The 18544-nt window shown below is 47.0% G+C and overlaps 1 protein-coding gene across 1 annotated transcript in view; it reads left to right on the top strand.

Moving 5' to 3' along the window:
* The window catches only part of SMAD6 (SMAD family member 6), a 119907-nt gene extending 116432 nt beyond the window's left edge, over positions 1-3475 (top strand). The window contains exon 4 of the mRNA XM_085644603.1: positions 2601-3475. Within this exon, the coding sequence (XP_085500729.1) occupies positions 2601-3145 (545 nt within the window). The 3' untranslated portion in view covers positions 3146-3475. The remainder of the gene's footprint in view (positions 1-2600) is intronic.
* The last annotated feature ends 15069 nt before the right edge of the window (positions 3476-18544 follow it).

The raw sequence follows: 18544 nt of genomic DNA, 5'->3' as shown, positions 1-18544 counted from the left end.
CCAACCATATCCTTTTGCGTTCGTTGATAATTGTACTGAGCTGAGGTTAAATTTGTCTAGCCTATGATGATGGCACACTAAATTCCACCAGCATGGAATAGTGATCTTGTCTGTGCACTTCCAGTTGGACGTGACATGTATGGCAATTGAAGTCAGAAGATCTAACAAATTCCCCAAATTCTGTTGGTAGACCAGACATCGTGCATGCTACCCAGAAACAGAACATCATGTGAAAGGTGTATAGGAACCTGAGTAATAGCATTAATTTTTTTCTCAAACCAGAGACCAAAAATTTGAATTTGGCAAGAAAAAAACGTATGAACAGATGTTCCTGATGTGTCAATTGCATCGCCAGCAAATGACTAGGTGAATAAGTGTAGCCTTAAACAGACAAACGGGAGAGTAAATCAATCTGCTGTTTTTAAAAAGTATGTAGTTTGTGTGAAAGTAGCTTGTATTACAGCTGACAACTCATTATACTGGGTACCATGGTACATGGGAGAGTGTATGAGGTTGATAACTCATTGAATGACATAAAAGAACCTGAGTGGAATAACTGTGGGATGAAATGCATTTGTTCTTCCAAGCTTTCCATCGCAGAGTCTTCCCTTTTTGTTTACGCCATGTATTATGCCAAATGGGAAAATTTAGGAACTTAGTGGAGGGAGTGAGAGGAGGAATGGGAAATGGCTTCAATAAGGTGGAAGGAAGCCTGTGAAACAGTTACGGGCAAGCAAAATGTAGGAGGATTGGGCATAGAAAGAATGTATTGGTGTGGAAAAGGAGAGCTAAGAGGGTAATCACTAAAGGTTGGAAGCATGCCGGCCCCCCTGCAATGGCCGGATGGAGGAACTCTTTTGTATGGGCGCTAGTTGAAAGCACGTCATTGCACAGGGAGGAAATAGCGGGACTGCGTAAATACCCTATTGTCCATCTATCGGACGCTATACTGACGGACCAGACGCGTACAGACGGGGAGGGGGGTGTGGCTCCTCCCAGGAGGTTGAGAGACACGATGGGGTGGACGCAGGCATGCCTGAACTCTCCAAGAGCCAAGGTAGCGATCATACAATTGCTAATTCTCTTAATCACCAGGAGGATGGGGGACCCATATACTTCAGTATGGCTACTTAAAATACATATTTACTCTATGCACACTAATCAGTTTGTGACAATGTTTTTCTTTGTTTGCTTTTATGTTTAATTGTAAGATTTATATGAATAACAAATTGTATCTTATTTTACCACAATTTAGCACGGAGCTATATAGTCGGGTACAGTCATGGATGTGTAAAGTTGAGATAGGATGGCTCATTTTCTCTGATTTATATGGGCACTTAAAAATGGTCCTTCTGTTAGTTGCTACGTCAAATATGCACTCTGTGATCAGCAGCTGGCCAAGTGGAGTTAATGTACATTACAGTTAGCGACTGCACTGGAAATGACTGCTGTCCCTCTCCTGTGCCTGTACTGGTTACCTGTCTATTCTTCCATCCGTACAAAATCAATTACCTGTCGCTCCTTTCCTCCCTTCCCTTTCCTCTCCCCTCCATTTATGTCCACTGTACTTTGTTTGACAAAATGCAAATAAAGATATTTAAAACAAAAAACAAAATTGGTGTGGGAAAGGAGACAGAAGTGCACTTTCTAGAGTGAACCATAATTTATGAGGAGTGTCGGTATATCGGGACAGATAACACTGTATTTGCTTAATGTCAAAAGCCATATGATAAGTAATGAAGTCAGGGAAATTTACTCCACCAGAAACCTTGGGAAGTTTTCATTTCTGTTAAGAAATTTGAGGTGATTTACTATTCCATAAACATTTGGGGAGGAGTTTATCAATCAAGCCAAAAAAAGCCTTAGAGGTCTCAATAGGTAACATTATGAGAAAGAAATTAATAATGTGGTGGAGCATCATTTTAATAGTCTCTAAGCGACACCACCATGAAATGTATAATGGAGACTATTTCTGAGAAAAATGGTGGAGTTTAGAAAGGTTGTCTGTATTTGCTTTAACAGTATCCTTGAGAGTATTACAATACCATATTCCTAAGCATTCAATTTTGATGGAGTTCCAGGAAAGTCCCAGATCAATAAATAGTTGTTTGATGCAATATTTCTTCAAGCGCATGACTTCAAATTTATCAATGTTTAATTTGTAATCCAAAGCATCAGAATAAAGATTTTCATTAAAAAATGCACACAGAGAGCACTCTGGATGAGACATAACTAGAAGGATGTCATCTGCATAAGCAGTAAATGTAATGTGAATGTCATTAACTTTAAAACTGAAAAAATCGCCTTAATTGATGGAGGAAAGGTTCCAAAACGAATACAAAAAACAAAAGTGACAAGGGAGAACCCTGTCTAGCTCCTCTGTTGAGATGGGACTAAGGGGATTGCATACCATTAACTATAACAGCTGTGTGGTGAGTAATACAACGAAGAGATATGTTTTAGAAAGTGAGGGCTGATTCCATGCTACGGTAAAGCTTTCATTAAGAATCACCAGTTTACGCTATCAGCGTACACACCCATGCCGTAACTCGAAATTATACTATTGCGCACACCTAACCACATGTTTTTCTGTTTTACAGATGCCATGATGTCGCCGACATCCGGTGCCAAACAGAGCCACTGGTGTAGCGTGGCGTACTGGGAGCATCGCACACGGGTGGGCCGTCTCTATGCCGTTCACGAGCAGTGCGTAAGCATCTTCTATGACCTACCTCAAGGCAGCGGCCTGTGCTTGGGACAACTGCAACTGCAGCACCGCAGCGAGGCCGTGTGCCGCACGCGCAGCAAGATTGGTCAGGGAATCCTGCTGAGCCGCGAGCCTGATGGTGTTTGGGCCTACAACCGCAGTGAGCACCCTGTCTTCGTCAACTCCCCTACCATGGATGGCACTGACGGCCGGGGCCTCGTCGTGCGCAAAGTGCCTCCTGGCTACTCTGCCAAAGTGTTTGACTACGAGCAGCCAAGACTCTCACACCGCACTAGTGAGCTGGGGTACACAGACGGACCCTTTGATCCGAACAGCGTCCGTATCAGCTTTGCCAAGGGCTGGGGGCCTTGTTACTCGCGACAGTTTATCACCTCGTGCCCTTGCTGGCTAGAGATCCTTCTCCGCACTCACCGATAACCGGTGCGCCACACAGAATATCCCAAATTATCACCTACCTAGATTTAATATAAAGTTTTATATATTATATGAAAATATATATTATACTTGTAAATAAGGGGGGCATTTTTACTGTGTCACTATTTATGTACTGTGCAATGTGTGTTTGGACATAAAGCAAAACAAAAAATGCACTTTGTCTGAAAAGATACTTTCAAAGGGGGGGCGATGCAGCAGAATTGGGCCACAACACCTTGTTTGATCTGAATTGTGTTTTTTCAGATGGTATAGAAATACACAGAGACCTATGCCAGCCACACTTTGATAATAAAAGTTTCTCTGTATGGGTTATTTTGTAACTATGTATTTATTTTTTCGTATGTTGCACTGCGAGAACCTTTATACTCCCGGCTCGTCTAAGGTAACCCACTAGAGCATCTCAGACACTCTGCCCTGCGGTTGGAATGCTTACAGAACTATTCGAGATGAGTCACTGTTCTGGTTAATTTACTGTGGCGTTGTCTGCTGCCTTGTAGTTTGTTGGGCGAGCCATGGTGTTCAGGGGAGAGTTTGATGGAAAGCTTCTGCTGGGAGAATGTTGTAGATTTTAGTCTAAATTATGTTAAGTGTGACCTTGGACTCCTAGGTCGAGATTTTTCTGGGCCCTGGTCTGCATGGTGAAGTCTGCTGGAGGCCCTGGTATTCCATATTGGAAAATGTTAGAAGCCCAGTCTTCATGGAGAGGTTTGTTGGGGACCACATTCCGTTGGGCAGGGGTTTGTTTCTTGCCCTAGTTTGTGGGAAGGAATGTGTTTGGGGCAACAGTCTGCTAGGGGAAAACTAACGAAGCCCTCCCTCATTTGAAATGAGGATTTTTGTGAGGACACCTCTTGATGCAGTTAGTCTAGGTCTACCGGAGTGGGGTTTGTAGGGAAGCTCAAGGCTGCTGGGTAGAGTTTGAGAGTCACCTGTCTGCTGGCAGGGAAGTAGCCAGAAAATGTAAATGCTCTCCACTTAAAACGAAACCTCCACTGACACAGAGATCAGCACAAGTAAATCTGACCCTTCCTTTGATTGTTTCATTTACCCTTACATCCACCCATCTATACCTTCATCCTCCTATCCTTGCATCCACCTCAAATGTTGCATGCTTTTTCACTTTTCTATCTTTGCACAATTCTTTCATCCTCTCTTATTCCCATCGATTTCCTGACCATTTTATCCATCCATCCTTCTTACTCATTCATGCATACTGCCACCATTCCATCCTTCCATTGGTCATTGTGTTCATTCATAATGCCCAACCAGTTGGTGCGTCCTTAACATTTTTTCTGCCCTCTGGTTGGTCATAGAGAACAAGAACAGAGTCGTTCAGTACGACCAATGGCTGAACACCAGAAGTAGATGCTTTATGAATGAGGTTTCAGGAATTGATTAAGAGTATTATTCTCAAGTATTAGTATTATTCCACAAGCTCAACTGTTTAAGGGTTGTGCTGTGAGTGGCAATGGTTTCAAGTGGCGCGACCAGCATAGTGTGTTACTGGTATTACGTCAGGACTGTTATGAGTGAATGAAGACGCAGCTGGTGGAAACGACAAGCCAAAGACACGGAAACGCCGTGAGCTCGAAGCCATGGTAGGTGGTTGGAACTAGGTGTTATGTAAACGGAAGCTAAAACTGAATACTTGGGGGAGGAGTTGCCTGCAATGTTCTATGATGGCAACACTAACTGCACCCATGCTCCCTACAGTTCCTGGAATCGAGACCGGTGTTTCAGTGCCATTGTCAGATGCAGCTACCGTTCTGTTTTGGTGGTAGGGTGTGCATTAGTAGTGGGGTTTAATTGGAAGAGTTTAAAGATGAATGTATGAAGCTCAAGTCCTTTGCGTACATCCAGAAGTGGCAGGATGTAAACCACTGAAAAATCAAATTTCCATCTGTCAGGTAATATGTGTGTCTGTGTCTAGGGGATCACCCAGGAGCTGAGGGGCAACCTACTGGAGACTGCTACCCATCCACTGAGTGGGATAAGACACCATGGTTCCACTCAGAAGAAGTCAAAGTTCAAGCCAGAGCAAGATACTGATGCCCAAGTCCCCAAAGCAGTACACTTTACAAATTACTTATAGAAGCATCTGAGGTGCAAACTACTGTAAAATACAGGTGCCAATGACCACTTTTTGGTGTCTGGTCACCTGGCTAGAAATGGACACTGCATCCCACCGTGATAATAGATAGTCATAGGGTCCTACTCGGAGAGAAAGGGAACAACAAAGTGAAAGGCCGTGCTTCCTGGACCACCATGTCTGATAGGAGTGTCTCACACAGGAGTGACAGAGATGCAGTCCACTGCAGATCCTGTCCCTGAGAGATATTCAAGTGAGTTTAGGCGAATGGGGTTGGGGCAGGGTAAGGAATCACACTACAGCAGGAAACCCGGCGTGTGTCTGCTCACACTATCACTCAAAGATAGTGGCTAGGGGAGATTGAGAGTCGGGAGGAGGGTGTCTGGCATGCACATGACCTGCAGGACCTTGTTCAACCAGGGCTAAATGGTCTTCATCTGCAGAGAGGGAAAAACACAGGCATAAACACCACCACCACAATTGGTAAATGCCAGCACCAGGACCAGTATCAGCAGATTAGGTAGAAACAGTAAACCAAAGACCCGCAATCTTAAAGTACCAAAGGAACTGATTCTAATATATGTTTTTTTGAGCCTCAAAAGAAGGTAAATGGATAACTTCCCGGGTGGCCTAACAATTATATTACAAAAAAAAGCCTTCACCGAAGGAGATGAATGTTTCCGCACCAAACAATTGATGCCAACTGGTATTAGAAAGCATGAATGTGGCACCAGAATCCTCCCTTCAAGGGCAAATGTTAGTCTGCACTTGGATAATGTTGAAGATGCTAGCCTGCATTTGGATGATAAAGAAAAAACCTAGTTTCTCCATTCCTTGCTTACAAGCACAGAAAACACTACAGTAGCCTACCCTTGATTCAGTAACTAAGAGAAGAGAGTCTAAAATGTAGCTGTAATGTCTGAGGAAGCAGAGTTAGAGACTCCATTAAGGGTCTTAAAACCAGTACATCAGGCTCCTCAAGATCTTTATTGGCTTAAATGATCCACAAAATACATCGAAGGTAGAGTCCCACAGAGATAGATGATGGGGATCCAATGATCTAGGAGGAGGACACTTGGAACTTTCATGTAAAGAAGAGTATTGGTTGACGGCAGGACTGAATCCTCAGAATAACTGAAGAAACCACAAATCTCCTTTTTAGGGGAGAATCAGGTAGCATTTGCATGTGTGTTGTAAAGAACATAAAGGTTTCACATGGCATTGTGACTGAAAGAGAAGAATGATTTCTTAATTGAATCTGTAAATTCATAGACATAGTTGACATACTTTGCAGTAATGAGATAAATAGTAAAACAGATTGAAGGTGATATTTCAAAAAGAGGAGCTGCAAAAGTGATGAATCAAAGAATAGAATGAAAGATAACCGAGCACATCAAAATCCAGTTTGCATCTGTGGTTGCCCCAATACTGGTTCAATGATTGTCATCAAAATTTGGAAACATTAATTTATTCCAGCACAATAGCAGACTACACCCTGAGAATAATGGCAGGAAATTAAAAGCAGTAAGATGGCAGACACCTCTTCTTGCAGTATAAGAATTGATAATGCAACATCACATTGACACCTCCCTCAAAACCATCACAAGAAGGCACATGAAATTGTCATAAGGAGAACATTGCAATCTATTTTTTATCAAAAGTGCCACAAGTGCGGAAACCAAATTTGTAAGGATCTGCATAGGTTTGCTTTCAAGACATTATACCTGGTTGAAAGTGTCCAAGTTTAGGCTAGAAGTATACATTCAGGGGCAGAATGTGCCCTTTGAGGACTCCTCTTTATTTCGGACACAAGTAAGTGGGCAGGCTGACTAAGAGAAGCCTGACAAAGATGAGTAACAGTTCTATTAGATCACACTTTCAGGATCACTCACAGGCTCACTAACGGGGAACTACTCAACAATGGCCAATCGGTTAATACAGCAATAAGGGAAGGCATCAAAGCAGGGAGGGCACCAGAAAAGACGCTAGCACGAATAAACGATGCCTTTTATTTATCTGGAGGTTTTAGATTGCGATATGTTTTTCCTTCTGGTTAATTCAGGGCAACCACCTGTTACAGCTCTCAAATGTGGGTTCAGAATCTTTCATGGGCCTTGGGCTCCCAGGGATTTCCTTCTGTGCTTCAGTTGTTTGAAGGTGCGTTGGATTGAGTTATTTAAAAACAGTGACACCCAAATAGCTTCTCAGACAGATAGGTCCAGACATATCCTAAGCATTATCAGAGATAATTTGCACACTTTGACAAATGCACCAAAACACAGGGCTGCAAGGAAAGAATACTTACCACTACTTTTACTAGAGATAAAGTTCTACTGGGAAAGGCGTTTTCACAGGAATATCACAACGAGAAGGAAATCAAAATCAAGTGAAGCATATATTGCGCCTCAGATTAATAAACAAAGGGGTTTGAGAAGAGAAATTTCAGAAGATAAGTTGAAGTCATGCCACTCGTCATGGAAAGAGGCTCCGTGGCAATGGCACATTGAAAGAATACATATTTCAATATACCTGTACATCAGAGACAGAAGAAATACAATTCACATTAGGTTGAAAGCATTGCTTGTTCATTATTCTACTTTTTACGTCTGGGTTCATGCAAAAACATGCACATTTATCTCTCTCACTTTGGATCAGACCACTTCAGTCATTGTTTTATTCAACTGTCGTTCATATTTTGCTTCCACCCACCACAGCAGGGGCAATGGCTCAGCCTACTTTAGACATTGGCTCTCTTGCACTATGAATGACTACATTTCACCTGATCGCTTGTGCACATCCGCCTAAAAGAAGTTCTCTTTAGTGCCAGGCCTGTGGGCAAATGCACTACTTTGCAACTGCTTTTTACTTTACATTCTTTGGGCTTTTTTCTTATTTTTTAATCATATTTGTGTGTTTGAACTATATCTACAGTTTAATGTAATTAAAAGTACTAGTATATTTTCTTTACACCATGAAGAATCCTAAATTCCCATGATATGCATTAAAACTAAAAAGAATTTTAAAACGCCTTAACTGTTCTATTAATTTAAATACAATGATTTTAATTTCATTTTTTTGTATTTGTTAGGATTCTCACTTTTAGGTGGTGGGATGTTTCTTTTTTCTTATTTTTGTGGCCCATTTTTACAATAACAAACAAAAAACTGTTAGCTATCACACAGGCTTGGCAATGTTAGACCTGTTGAGATTGCCACTGCTTGTTGAAACAACATCTACTAATAATAGTCTCCCTATTCAGTAATAAGTTTATTCGGTAAAAATATAACCATAAAACAGAACAGCAGCAATAAAAGCACAAAATAAAAGAATTCATAAAATCACACATGGTCATCCTTTACATTGAAAAGCTTACTATTCTTAACATTTGCAGTTAAAAAATGACCACTGGTACAACATATCAAAGGATTATTAAGTAATCTAACCAAAATGTATACTGGTCTATGTCTATTAAAACCAAACTACGTAATCTCAGCAAGGGGACTAAATACTTTACATGGTTAGATTTATATAAGATTTATAAAAATGTAAAAATGAATTGGTGTTTGGATATATAAATAGGCACAACGACATTGATTGGTAGCATCCAATTTCAACCAACCCATTGATAACGGCTAAACAATATGTACGGAGCAGAACCTACATCTAGTTAAAAATCATTGTTCATGGTGGAGCAGAAAAAAAGGAAAATTAGGGCTCCATACCACGTCTAGTCTACAATAACCAATGAGACATGGCTGAGTGTTTGGTAAGTTCACACCCTTCTCTAGTCGTCTCTGGAGTGAAGCTTCCAAGGGTGTGTAAACTTTTCCAGTCTTCGTAGCTGAGAACAGTTTTCTTGCATATTTAAACTAAGGAAATTTGAGAAATCGATAAAGCTTCAAAAGGCCCCTAATAATTATCTCTGTTTAATGCAGTTGCTAGATTACTCCAGACTAAAATCCAGAGTAATAAATGAATAAGCGTAAATGGTTTTTGAAGTATTTCATTTCCAATTCAGTATGACAAGCAAATATGCCCTGATCAAGACCCAGTGTTTTCTTCCAAAAATATTTTCAATTATCGGCAGGCCACTAAATATAATCATAAACCCAGACACTGGCACCATGAATAGCTGTGAAAATAAATTTACTGTTATAAATATCAATCAGTCTCTTAATTGATTTATTTACTAGTGTTCTTAGAGAAGCATCCAAATAAGAAGTATAGTTATTGTTAATCAAAAGGCACTTTTCAATCCCAAAATATTTTTTAAAACATTTTCTAGATATCAAATCCCATTTAATTCTTTTGCCATGTTTTGACAGCTATTGTATTAACCTTATTAAAACAATTTCTTGGGCTGAAAAATTTCAAGTGCAATGTATTATGGTGTTATTGTGGCTGAGCTGATTGAACAAAACCGAGCCAAGCTTAATAAATTGCTGAAGGCAACAGTGACAAAGATGTCATTAATCACGCTCTGCCAACCCTTAAAATCAAACGCTGGATTGCTTTTGGTAGTGTAAAAGATAGTTTGAGGCATGTGTGCTGTAGATACACATGCTTTGCATAAGTCCATCGTCTTGTGTTGGGCTTGCATGATTGCAAGTTGTTTTTGTTCCAAGAAAATTTCTTCGAGTCACAAGGCTGCGTGACTCTTCTTCTGGGTAATACTGTGCATGATCATCAACGCCATCTTCAAGATTGTTTTATTCCGTCGACGGGTTCGGATGTAATTTCTCGTGCTCCTGTTCGAGACTCCGTCGGGTTCCATTCGGTTCTTTAGTACCTCTACTCAATGGTATTGTGTCTTATCTGTTAGCAAATGGTGATCGCTCGGATGCAATAAACTATCTCTGCCTACGGGCAAAGATTGGCCAGGCGAACTTTCAACTCTAAAGTCCATCGGAGAATGACCTGCTAAAGGAATGCACTCAGTTCTGTTTCTTGTCCGTATTGTCATTCCAAGTATCCTCATATCGACCAACAACCCGTTTGCAATCTATGCTTCTCGCCCAATCATCAAGAAGACCGCTGTGAGGCCTGTAAGTCTTTTAGATCCAAAAAGGTCCTTCAAGACCGACATGCTCTATGACGAGAAATGCAGCGCAAGCAAGCGGACAATGTACCGGAAATCTTTGGTCGAGATCAGGAGGAGGATGAAGAAGCTTCAACAGCACAGGAGGAATCACTATTGATTCTGATTCAGAGTCCCAATCCGATTACGACTCGAACACTCTTCAGCTGGCACTGAAGCATCAGACAGTGAGTACCCATACCCCTGACCCTAAGCCCAAAGCAGCGGCCTTGACTGAAAAGATTGCTCACGGTCTGCCACTGCAAAAAAACCATAACACACACCAAAAGACTGATTCGGATGCCCCGCCCTCTGGCTCGGCACCAAAAGTTCAGCCTACAGTAGGGTCCTCCACACCAGGGCCTACAAATCCCCGATCTTTGGTTTTGGCACCAAAACGCAAACTTTCAATTTCGGATTCAACCACAACTAGACATAAGCATCCGACACCGAAATGCTTTGTTTTCGGACCGAAATCTCCACCGGAGCCAATCCTCAAGCAATTTCAAGAATGGCTCGCCCTGAAACAAAGAAAGATTCCAGATTCAGCCTGCAACTAAAAGAATAGTGCTCCAGCCAGCAAAACAACAATCTTTTAATAAGCAGTTCTCTTTTGAAGAAACTTTGGATTTTCCTGTTCAACCTTAAAAAAAGGAAGGATGCTGCTACCAGTCCATTGCACATCCCTGTACCATCTTCACCTACTCTACAAACACCACCTCCACCATCTACTCTACCACCTCACTTACCACATTTATCTGAGGAAGGTGATATGTCTCCTCAATCGACAATAGGAGAAGATGATCAGGACATTCCACAAAACATTCAATCTGGGAATGCTTGGGATGATTATGATATAGCACCCCAAGGGGATCCAGATGCTGATCTGTATCCCACAAGACCATCACCACCTGATTTTGCCTCCGCATATCAGGATTTAATAGCACGTGCAGCAACTTTCCACCAGGTACCGTTCTTTAAGGATTCAATAGAAGAGGATATCCTTTTTGAGACTGTCTAATGCACAAAGAGGAGCACAATATTTACCATTACCTAAAGGCATGACACACCTATAATAATAACACCACACATTGACAAAAAAATACAAGTGAGCACCATCAGATCCTACCTTTATTAACTGTCACTCAACCACAGGCTCCCTAGTAGTCTCAAATGCAAGGACAAGGGCTAACTCCCACATATCAGGAGACACACCACCTCCAGAAAAATAATCTAAGAGGATAGATGCTTCTGGAAAATGTGTTGCTGCACAAGCAGCTAATCATTGGAGTATAGCCAACAGTGAAGCTCTATTAGCAAGAAATGACAGGGCCCATTGCGACGAAATAGAGGGGCTCCTCCAACACCTCCCAGAAGAGCACAGAAAAGGGGGACAGGAAATTGTTAGAGGGAAAACGTATTACCAACAATTCTATTAAGTGTGCATCGGATGCAGCTGACACTGCTGCCAGAGGTATAAACACCACTATCCTTTTACGTAGGCTTGCATGGCTACGGGTTTCAGGATTTAAGCCCGAGGTATAACAGGCTATACTAAATCTGCCTTTTGACAAGGAACATCTCTTCAGACCTCAGGTGGATATAGCCCTTGAGAAAATGATGAAAGACACAGAGGTCGCAAAATCAATGGGGGCTCTGGAAACCAACACATACCATGGTTCATTTCATAGACCCAATTACAAGCAAGGTGCAAGATCTGCTATCCCAGACACCACTGGGTCAGCATACAAAACACTAGGACAAACCTCTACTTCAAAAACCTATTACACTGGTTCATATAGAGGGAACAATTTTAAAGGAAGAGGCAGAGGAAATAATACCCGTTCCTCAAATGCCAATAACAACAAGCATTTGCAATGCAATAGGTCTCGCAATTGCGAGATTTTGAGCTACTGGCATTGTAAATGACAATGCCTTTTATTTATGTGTTTAAGAAAACCTGCAATAATAAAAGGCATTATCACTTGCAATACCAATAGGTCAAAGTTTCTAAAATGTGAGACCTATTGCATTGCAAATGCTTGTTTTAATGTTTTATTGCTGTCCAGTCATTCTGTTATCCCATTTGTCTACACTGCACAGTGCCACGAAGACCCCGAGGGTCGGGCGAGGAACCCTTCCCGTGCCCGGCGCACGGATTTGTCGGAGAGCAGGGCTTATCCATTGGACAGAACCCTCTCTGTGAGGCAGCCTTGGAGCCCGGGAGGGCGCCCTGCAACCACCACCGTGAGTCTATGATGGTGATGGAAGAGGGGGCAGTGCCGCCCCCACCCTCCCCTAGAGCAAAGGAAGCTGGCCCCCACCTTCCCTGAAAGGAAAGCCCGTGAGGGTAGAGGAGCTCTCCTGCCACATGACAGCTGATCCGATGATGACTGCTAATGCCACGGCGTAAACATCGTGCCGAGATTACACCCCCTTCCCACCCTCATGGAAGTGAATGGTCAGCACCCCCACCCTACAGTAAGAGCAGAGGGTCTGTTACAGCCACGCTCCGTACGTGAAGGCAGCGAATAATCTGTGCTGTATCCCCAGGGGGTGTGTCTGTGTGTGGGGTGGATGGGGCTGTGATGCTACCGCGTGAGCATAATCTGTTTTATGCACTGCGTGTATTATCGAGCATAAGCGCTGAAATTCGCCAGACTCCTACCCAGTGTCGAGCTCCCCCCGCAGAGAGAGAGAGAGTGTGTGTGGAGTGATCCCTAGTGCCATGAATTGTGCCTTTATCTGTATAGGTTGCAATGCGGCACCGGTGCATCGAGAGGAGAGGCCCTGGTCACCAAAAAACGATGGAAGTAGAAAATGCGTAGACTGCAACCCACGACATTCACCACCTACAGGCCGAGGCCGGCGATCATCCCCCTAGCAGCGCTTGCTGCGCTTTCCACCTTACAGGCTGGTGGCACAGTGCTCAGGCACAGGTACTGGGTACAGTGTGAATGCGAGGTACCAAGTACTGTCGGATATGAATCCTAGAGTGTTGCACTACCCGTCACTGAGCAGTGTGGTGTCCGCTCTGTTAGAGAGTACAATGCCGACCCTTCGACCGACAAACAGTGGTCTGCACATGTGCATTCATTAAACGCAGGGCATGAGAGCAGGCAGCCGCGAGCGCAGTGCTGGCAACCAGCTGTGGTGCACACAAAATGTCCTGGGTGCAGTGCGCACCGTCCCAGCAGGAGCTGTAGTGCACAGTTCCCGCAGGCAGCGACGGTGCAGAGGAGCCCCAGGTACAGTGGAGGAGAACCAGAAGACTGCTGCAGTGCACAGCAGCAGCCAAGGTGCCGTGCCTAGTAGAGGCGCTAGGTGGCGCACAGCGGAATGGCTGCCTTCGGGTGAAGCTCCCGCAGCCCAGCGAAGAAATCCTTAATAATCCTTCCTGAAAGTCGCATTTGATAGCCCACGCGGGCCTGTGTGGGTGGACCAACATCCCCACCGCAGTTGGAGCGCTGTCTCATCCCTGGCGACCCGGAGATATCGGACTGCGAAGCCGCCGCAAGTTGTGCCGACTGTGGAGGACGTCTTGCTGGAACTGTGGCCGGGAGGCTGCTGCGACGCGAGTCCGGTGCGTCCCACGTGGGTGACAGGCCCCACCTCCGGATCCACGGCTGCGGGCGGCGGCCCTGCGACGTGTCAGCTGGGGGCTCGCTGGGACCCGCGTTAGATCCCCCCGGCCGGGGGCAGGAGGACGGACTGGACTACGGCGTGATGCACAACAGGCGCGGGCGTTGGTGAGTGGCGCGCCCGGCTGAATCCCCGGCTGGGGTCGCCGCCCTCCCTGCCAGCGCCGGATCCTTACTGCGGCGCGGTGCCGTCCCGCCCGTACCGGCCTGCGCGGACCCCCCCCCCCGGCTGCTGCCCTACTGCTACCCCACTGGGGGCGATTACACAACCGTCGGAGGGACAGATCGGAAGAGGTGCGAGGCCCGGAGAGACTGATACCTGCTGCGCTGACTGCTGACCCTCCTGCGCTGGGGCCTTCGAGGTGGTGCCTACGCTGGGGCCCCGACTTGGATCCTCTTTGCCCCCATATACCGGACTCTCTTCTGCTGACGCTCTGCGCGGAGCTCATCCCATTCACTCACGGAGAGTCGCTACTGGCCGTGGAGGTGAGCGGTGTGCTTGTGGGGTCGCGGTTGGCCCCGAGGAGGGCGGCTGGTCCCCAGCGAGATCCTGCGTGGCAGGTGGAGGGGGTTGCACGAGGTGCTGGTGGTTGAGCCAGTGACCTGCTACACGTTCTGGCCGATCTCCCTCTTCCCTAGGCTGCCACTCCCCCCCCCCTCCTTGGCCGCTTGCCCCCGGGGCCCACCCGGGCGTCCCCCCTGATCCCGCCGCGGGTGGCCTGGTGGCGCCGCCATGGGGAAGCCGGACAGCCGACAGCCTCGCCTTACTTTTGAGTCCAAAAAGCAGACCAGGCCGCAGACGGAGGCTACTGCGGCGGGGTCGGAGCCGGTGGAGGCCCCGCCGGGGGATGATGTCAAGTCCATCTTGCTGGACATGCGACAAAGTCTTGCGACCATAGTCGACAAAATGGATTCCATGCAATCCCGCATGGACTCGATCGTACATAAGGTTGACAGCCATGGCGAACGCATCACGGAAACGGAGAGACGTATCTCAGACACCGAGGATCGCACAACGGAACTGTCCGCCGCTATGGCGCGCATGGACAAAATCCTCCATGTAATAGCAGCCAAAAACGAAGACTTGGAAGCGCGTAGTCGGAGGAACAATATCCGTATAATTGGCATACCAGAATCGACCCACACGGGCAAGATGGAGGACTATGTGGAGGGTCTCCTGCGCGAGGTGGTGGGCACGGACTCCCTATCCCCCCAGTTCATAGTGGAAAGGGCGCACAGATCTCTGGCCCTGAGGCCACCGCCGGGGGCTCCCCCTCGCCCTATTATAGCACGCCTGTTGAACTTCCGTGACCGAGATGTCGCGCTTCGGACGGCGAGGGAGAAGAAGAGCCTATCCTATGGCGGCAACGCCTTCACCATTTTTCCGGACTTCACCCCGGTGGTTCAGGAGGAGCGAAAGAAATTTGTCCAGGTCAAGCATAAACTACGCGCTGCACAAGTTGACTATGCGCTTCTTTACCCTGCCCGCCTGCGCATCACGCATCAAGGAAAACAAATCTTTTGCACTAAACCCCAACAGGTGGAGGAGTTTTTGAAACGACTCAAGAAACGTGACCAGGACTGCTCCTCACCGCTGGCATCAGACTGATAGGCCTGGAGTGTTGACCTGTCGATTTTGAGACTGAGGCCTGTCGGCTGGTAAGGCGGTGCGAATATCTACTATCAAGGGACTTGATATAGTGACCCATGGGCCCGGCTTTACTCACTGGGAGGGGCTGATAGCGGGGTGTAGAAACTCTTTTTCTTGCACTAGACTCTCAGGAAATTATCGCCTCGCTGGGCACCCTCTTTGATCATGGGGTGAACCCGGCCCAAGGGCGGGAAACTCTCTCCTGGATCGAGGGGTTTATTGTGTATTCACCTAGTCTGTCCTCCCAAGGGTATTACCCAATTGACTTTGAGTTTTCATGTTGCTCCACTGTGGCCTTTGCCATGGACGGAGTTCGTTAGGAGGGGGAGGGGGGGGGAGGGGGGCCGTCCAGATAGCATGTTTGGGATGCTGCTGTGGGAGGGGGGAGGGGGGGGGGGGGCGTTGGGGATTTGTACTGTTTGTTAAGTTTGTATGGGATGTGGCGCTGTTGGCATAGTCTACTACATACGGGTCGGGGGGTGGCGTTTGTACTATATTGCTGGGTGTGAGTCTTTTGGTCTTCGATGAGTGATCCGCAAACACACAGGGTCTCTACTGGGCAGCTTAACTTTTTATCCTGGAACGTGAGGGGCTTGGGGGACCACAGGAAACGCAGGCACGTCCTAGCATACCTGGACAGGCATCACGTGGGTGTGGCCTTTCTTCAGGAGACGCACTTAGATCCCTCCAGGCCGGTGCTATTTGCCTCGCGCTGGGCGGTGCACCGTACCTTCTCCTCCTACTCCACCTACTCACGTGGGGTGGCCATCCTCATTAGGAAACATACCCCGTTTGTGCACATGGGCGAGCGTATAGACCGGGAGGGCAGGTATTGCATTGTTTGGGGGCGCATGGGCACAGATACGCTCACTTTAGCGTGCTATTATGGTCCTAACACTGATGATCCGTCTTGTCTTCGGGCGCTGTGGGGAGAGATTCTGCGTATCGGTTCCACCCACCTAGTGTGGGGGGGTGATTTTAACATAGCTGTTGACCCCGGGAGTGATAGGTCGAAACCGCACCCACACCACTACTCCCGCTCGCAAGCATATGTGCATGACCTTCTTACTGAGCGTCATCTATTAGACACGTGGCGCTCTAGGCACCCGGTGACACGGGAGGGCACGCACTGGACTGCCGCGCACTCCACGTGGGCGAGACTGGACTATATCCTGGTTTCACCGGGGCTTGCCCCCGCGATAGGCTGGGTAAAACACCTCGCTCGCACGTACTCCGATCACGCCCCGGTCCTGCTGAACTTTGTCATGACTGACCTCGCCGGGTCTCCAATGGTGTGGAGATTGCAGCCCACTGCCCTGCTGGATGACGTCTTCAGATCAGAAATAGCGCAGGAAATTGAGAGCTTCTTCCAACGCAACGGTGGCACGGTGGATAGTGTTGCCGTGGTGTGGGAGGCCTTTAAAGTCACGATTAGAGGACTGTGCATCTCTAAGGGGGTGGGGGTCCTCAAGGTTTTACGTAGCACCCTTTGTAAACTTGAAACTGACTTGAAAGACTTGGAGAGTGCCCCCACGTTTCATACTGATGCTGGGGCTCAAGCCCGCTTTCGGGAACTGCTGACAGAATATAAAGACACAGCGGACAGAGAGGTCCGATTCAGGGGGAAACACTTTCAAGCTCGTAGATACGGGGAGGGGGAGCGCCCGGGTAAATACCTCGCTTGGGCAATCCGACCGCCCCGCTTTAACAACCAAATCCTCGAGATTCAGGATGGATCGGGAGAGCTCCACAGAGACACCCGGTCTATTATGCAAACATTCGTCACTCATTATACTGACCTGTACTCCTCCGCTCACACGGCACCGCCGGAGCTGGCTCCCTATTTAGGGGAGACCACATTGGGATGGCTATCTGATAAGCAGAGGAAGTTCCTCATGGCACCGCTCGGGATTGACGAAATTCGTGAGGCCATCATGCAAATGGCCTCGGGGAAAGCCCCTGGCCTCGACGGGCTCCCGATCGAGTTTTATAAGTCATACATAGATATCCTTGCCCCGATCTTGAAAGAGGTGTTTGAGGAGGCCCACACGCTGGGAAAGCTCCCCCCTACCATGAGAGAGGCATTGATTACTTCCCTTCTGAAGCCGGGTAAACCGGCGGCCTCCCCTGACTCCTACCGGCCTCTGTCCCTCCTTAACTGTGACGTAAAGATCCTCTCTAAAACTCTGGCTAACCGGCTGTCGCTCCTTATGCAGGGGCTAGTACTCCCGGATCAGTCGGGTTTCATACCGGGCAGGGCGACGTCGCACAACCTGCGCACGCTATTCGCCACTCTGCAGAACGTTGACCCCAGCCTCCAGATGGTAGCCGTCTTTTTGGACGCGACGAAAGCGTTCGACTCCCTGGAGTGGGATTACCTTGTGGCGGTGCTGACTAGTATGGGTTTCCCCCTAGTTTTCCTGGGCTGGATAGCTATCCTTTACGGTGGCCCTCGTGCCAGGGTATTGATCAACGGTAGGACGTCGGAGCCCTTTGGAATCGCCCGGGGGACCAGGCAGGGGTGCCCCTTATCCCCTCTCTTGTTCGCACTGGCGGTGGAGCCCCTTGCTTCGCGGTTGCGACAGCGTCATCAACATAGGGCGCTGATCTGCGAGCAGAGGCAGCTTCTGCTGTCGCTCTATGCAGATGACATAACTTTGTATGTGCGAGACCCCCAAAACAACCTGAACCCGCTACTCAGGGAATTCATCACGTATGGGGAAATGTCAGGCGTGCGAATCAATTGGGCCAAGTCTCAGATCCTCCATTTGACGGATGGGTGTCGGAGGTTCTCACTTGACTATCCCATAGAATGGTGTGAGTCTGACGTAAAATATCTAGGCGTCAGGATATCTCGCGACAGGGACGAACTGATGCGCTCTAACTATGGTACGGCACTGACACAGGTCTCCTCCTGCGTAGA

This window comes from Triturus cristatus, chromosome 3_1 (assembly GCF_964204655.1).
Source record: "Triturus cristatus chromosome 3_1, aTriCri1.1, whole genome shotgun sequence".
NCBI lineage: Eukaryota > Metazoa > Chordata > Amphibia > Caudata > Salamandridae > Triturus > Triturus cristatus.
This window is presented reverse-complemented; position numbering and strand designations above follow the sequence as displayed.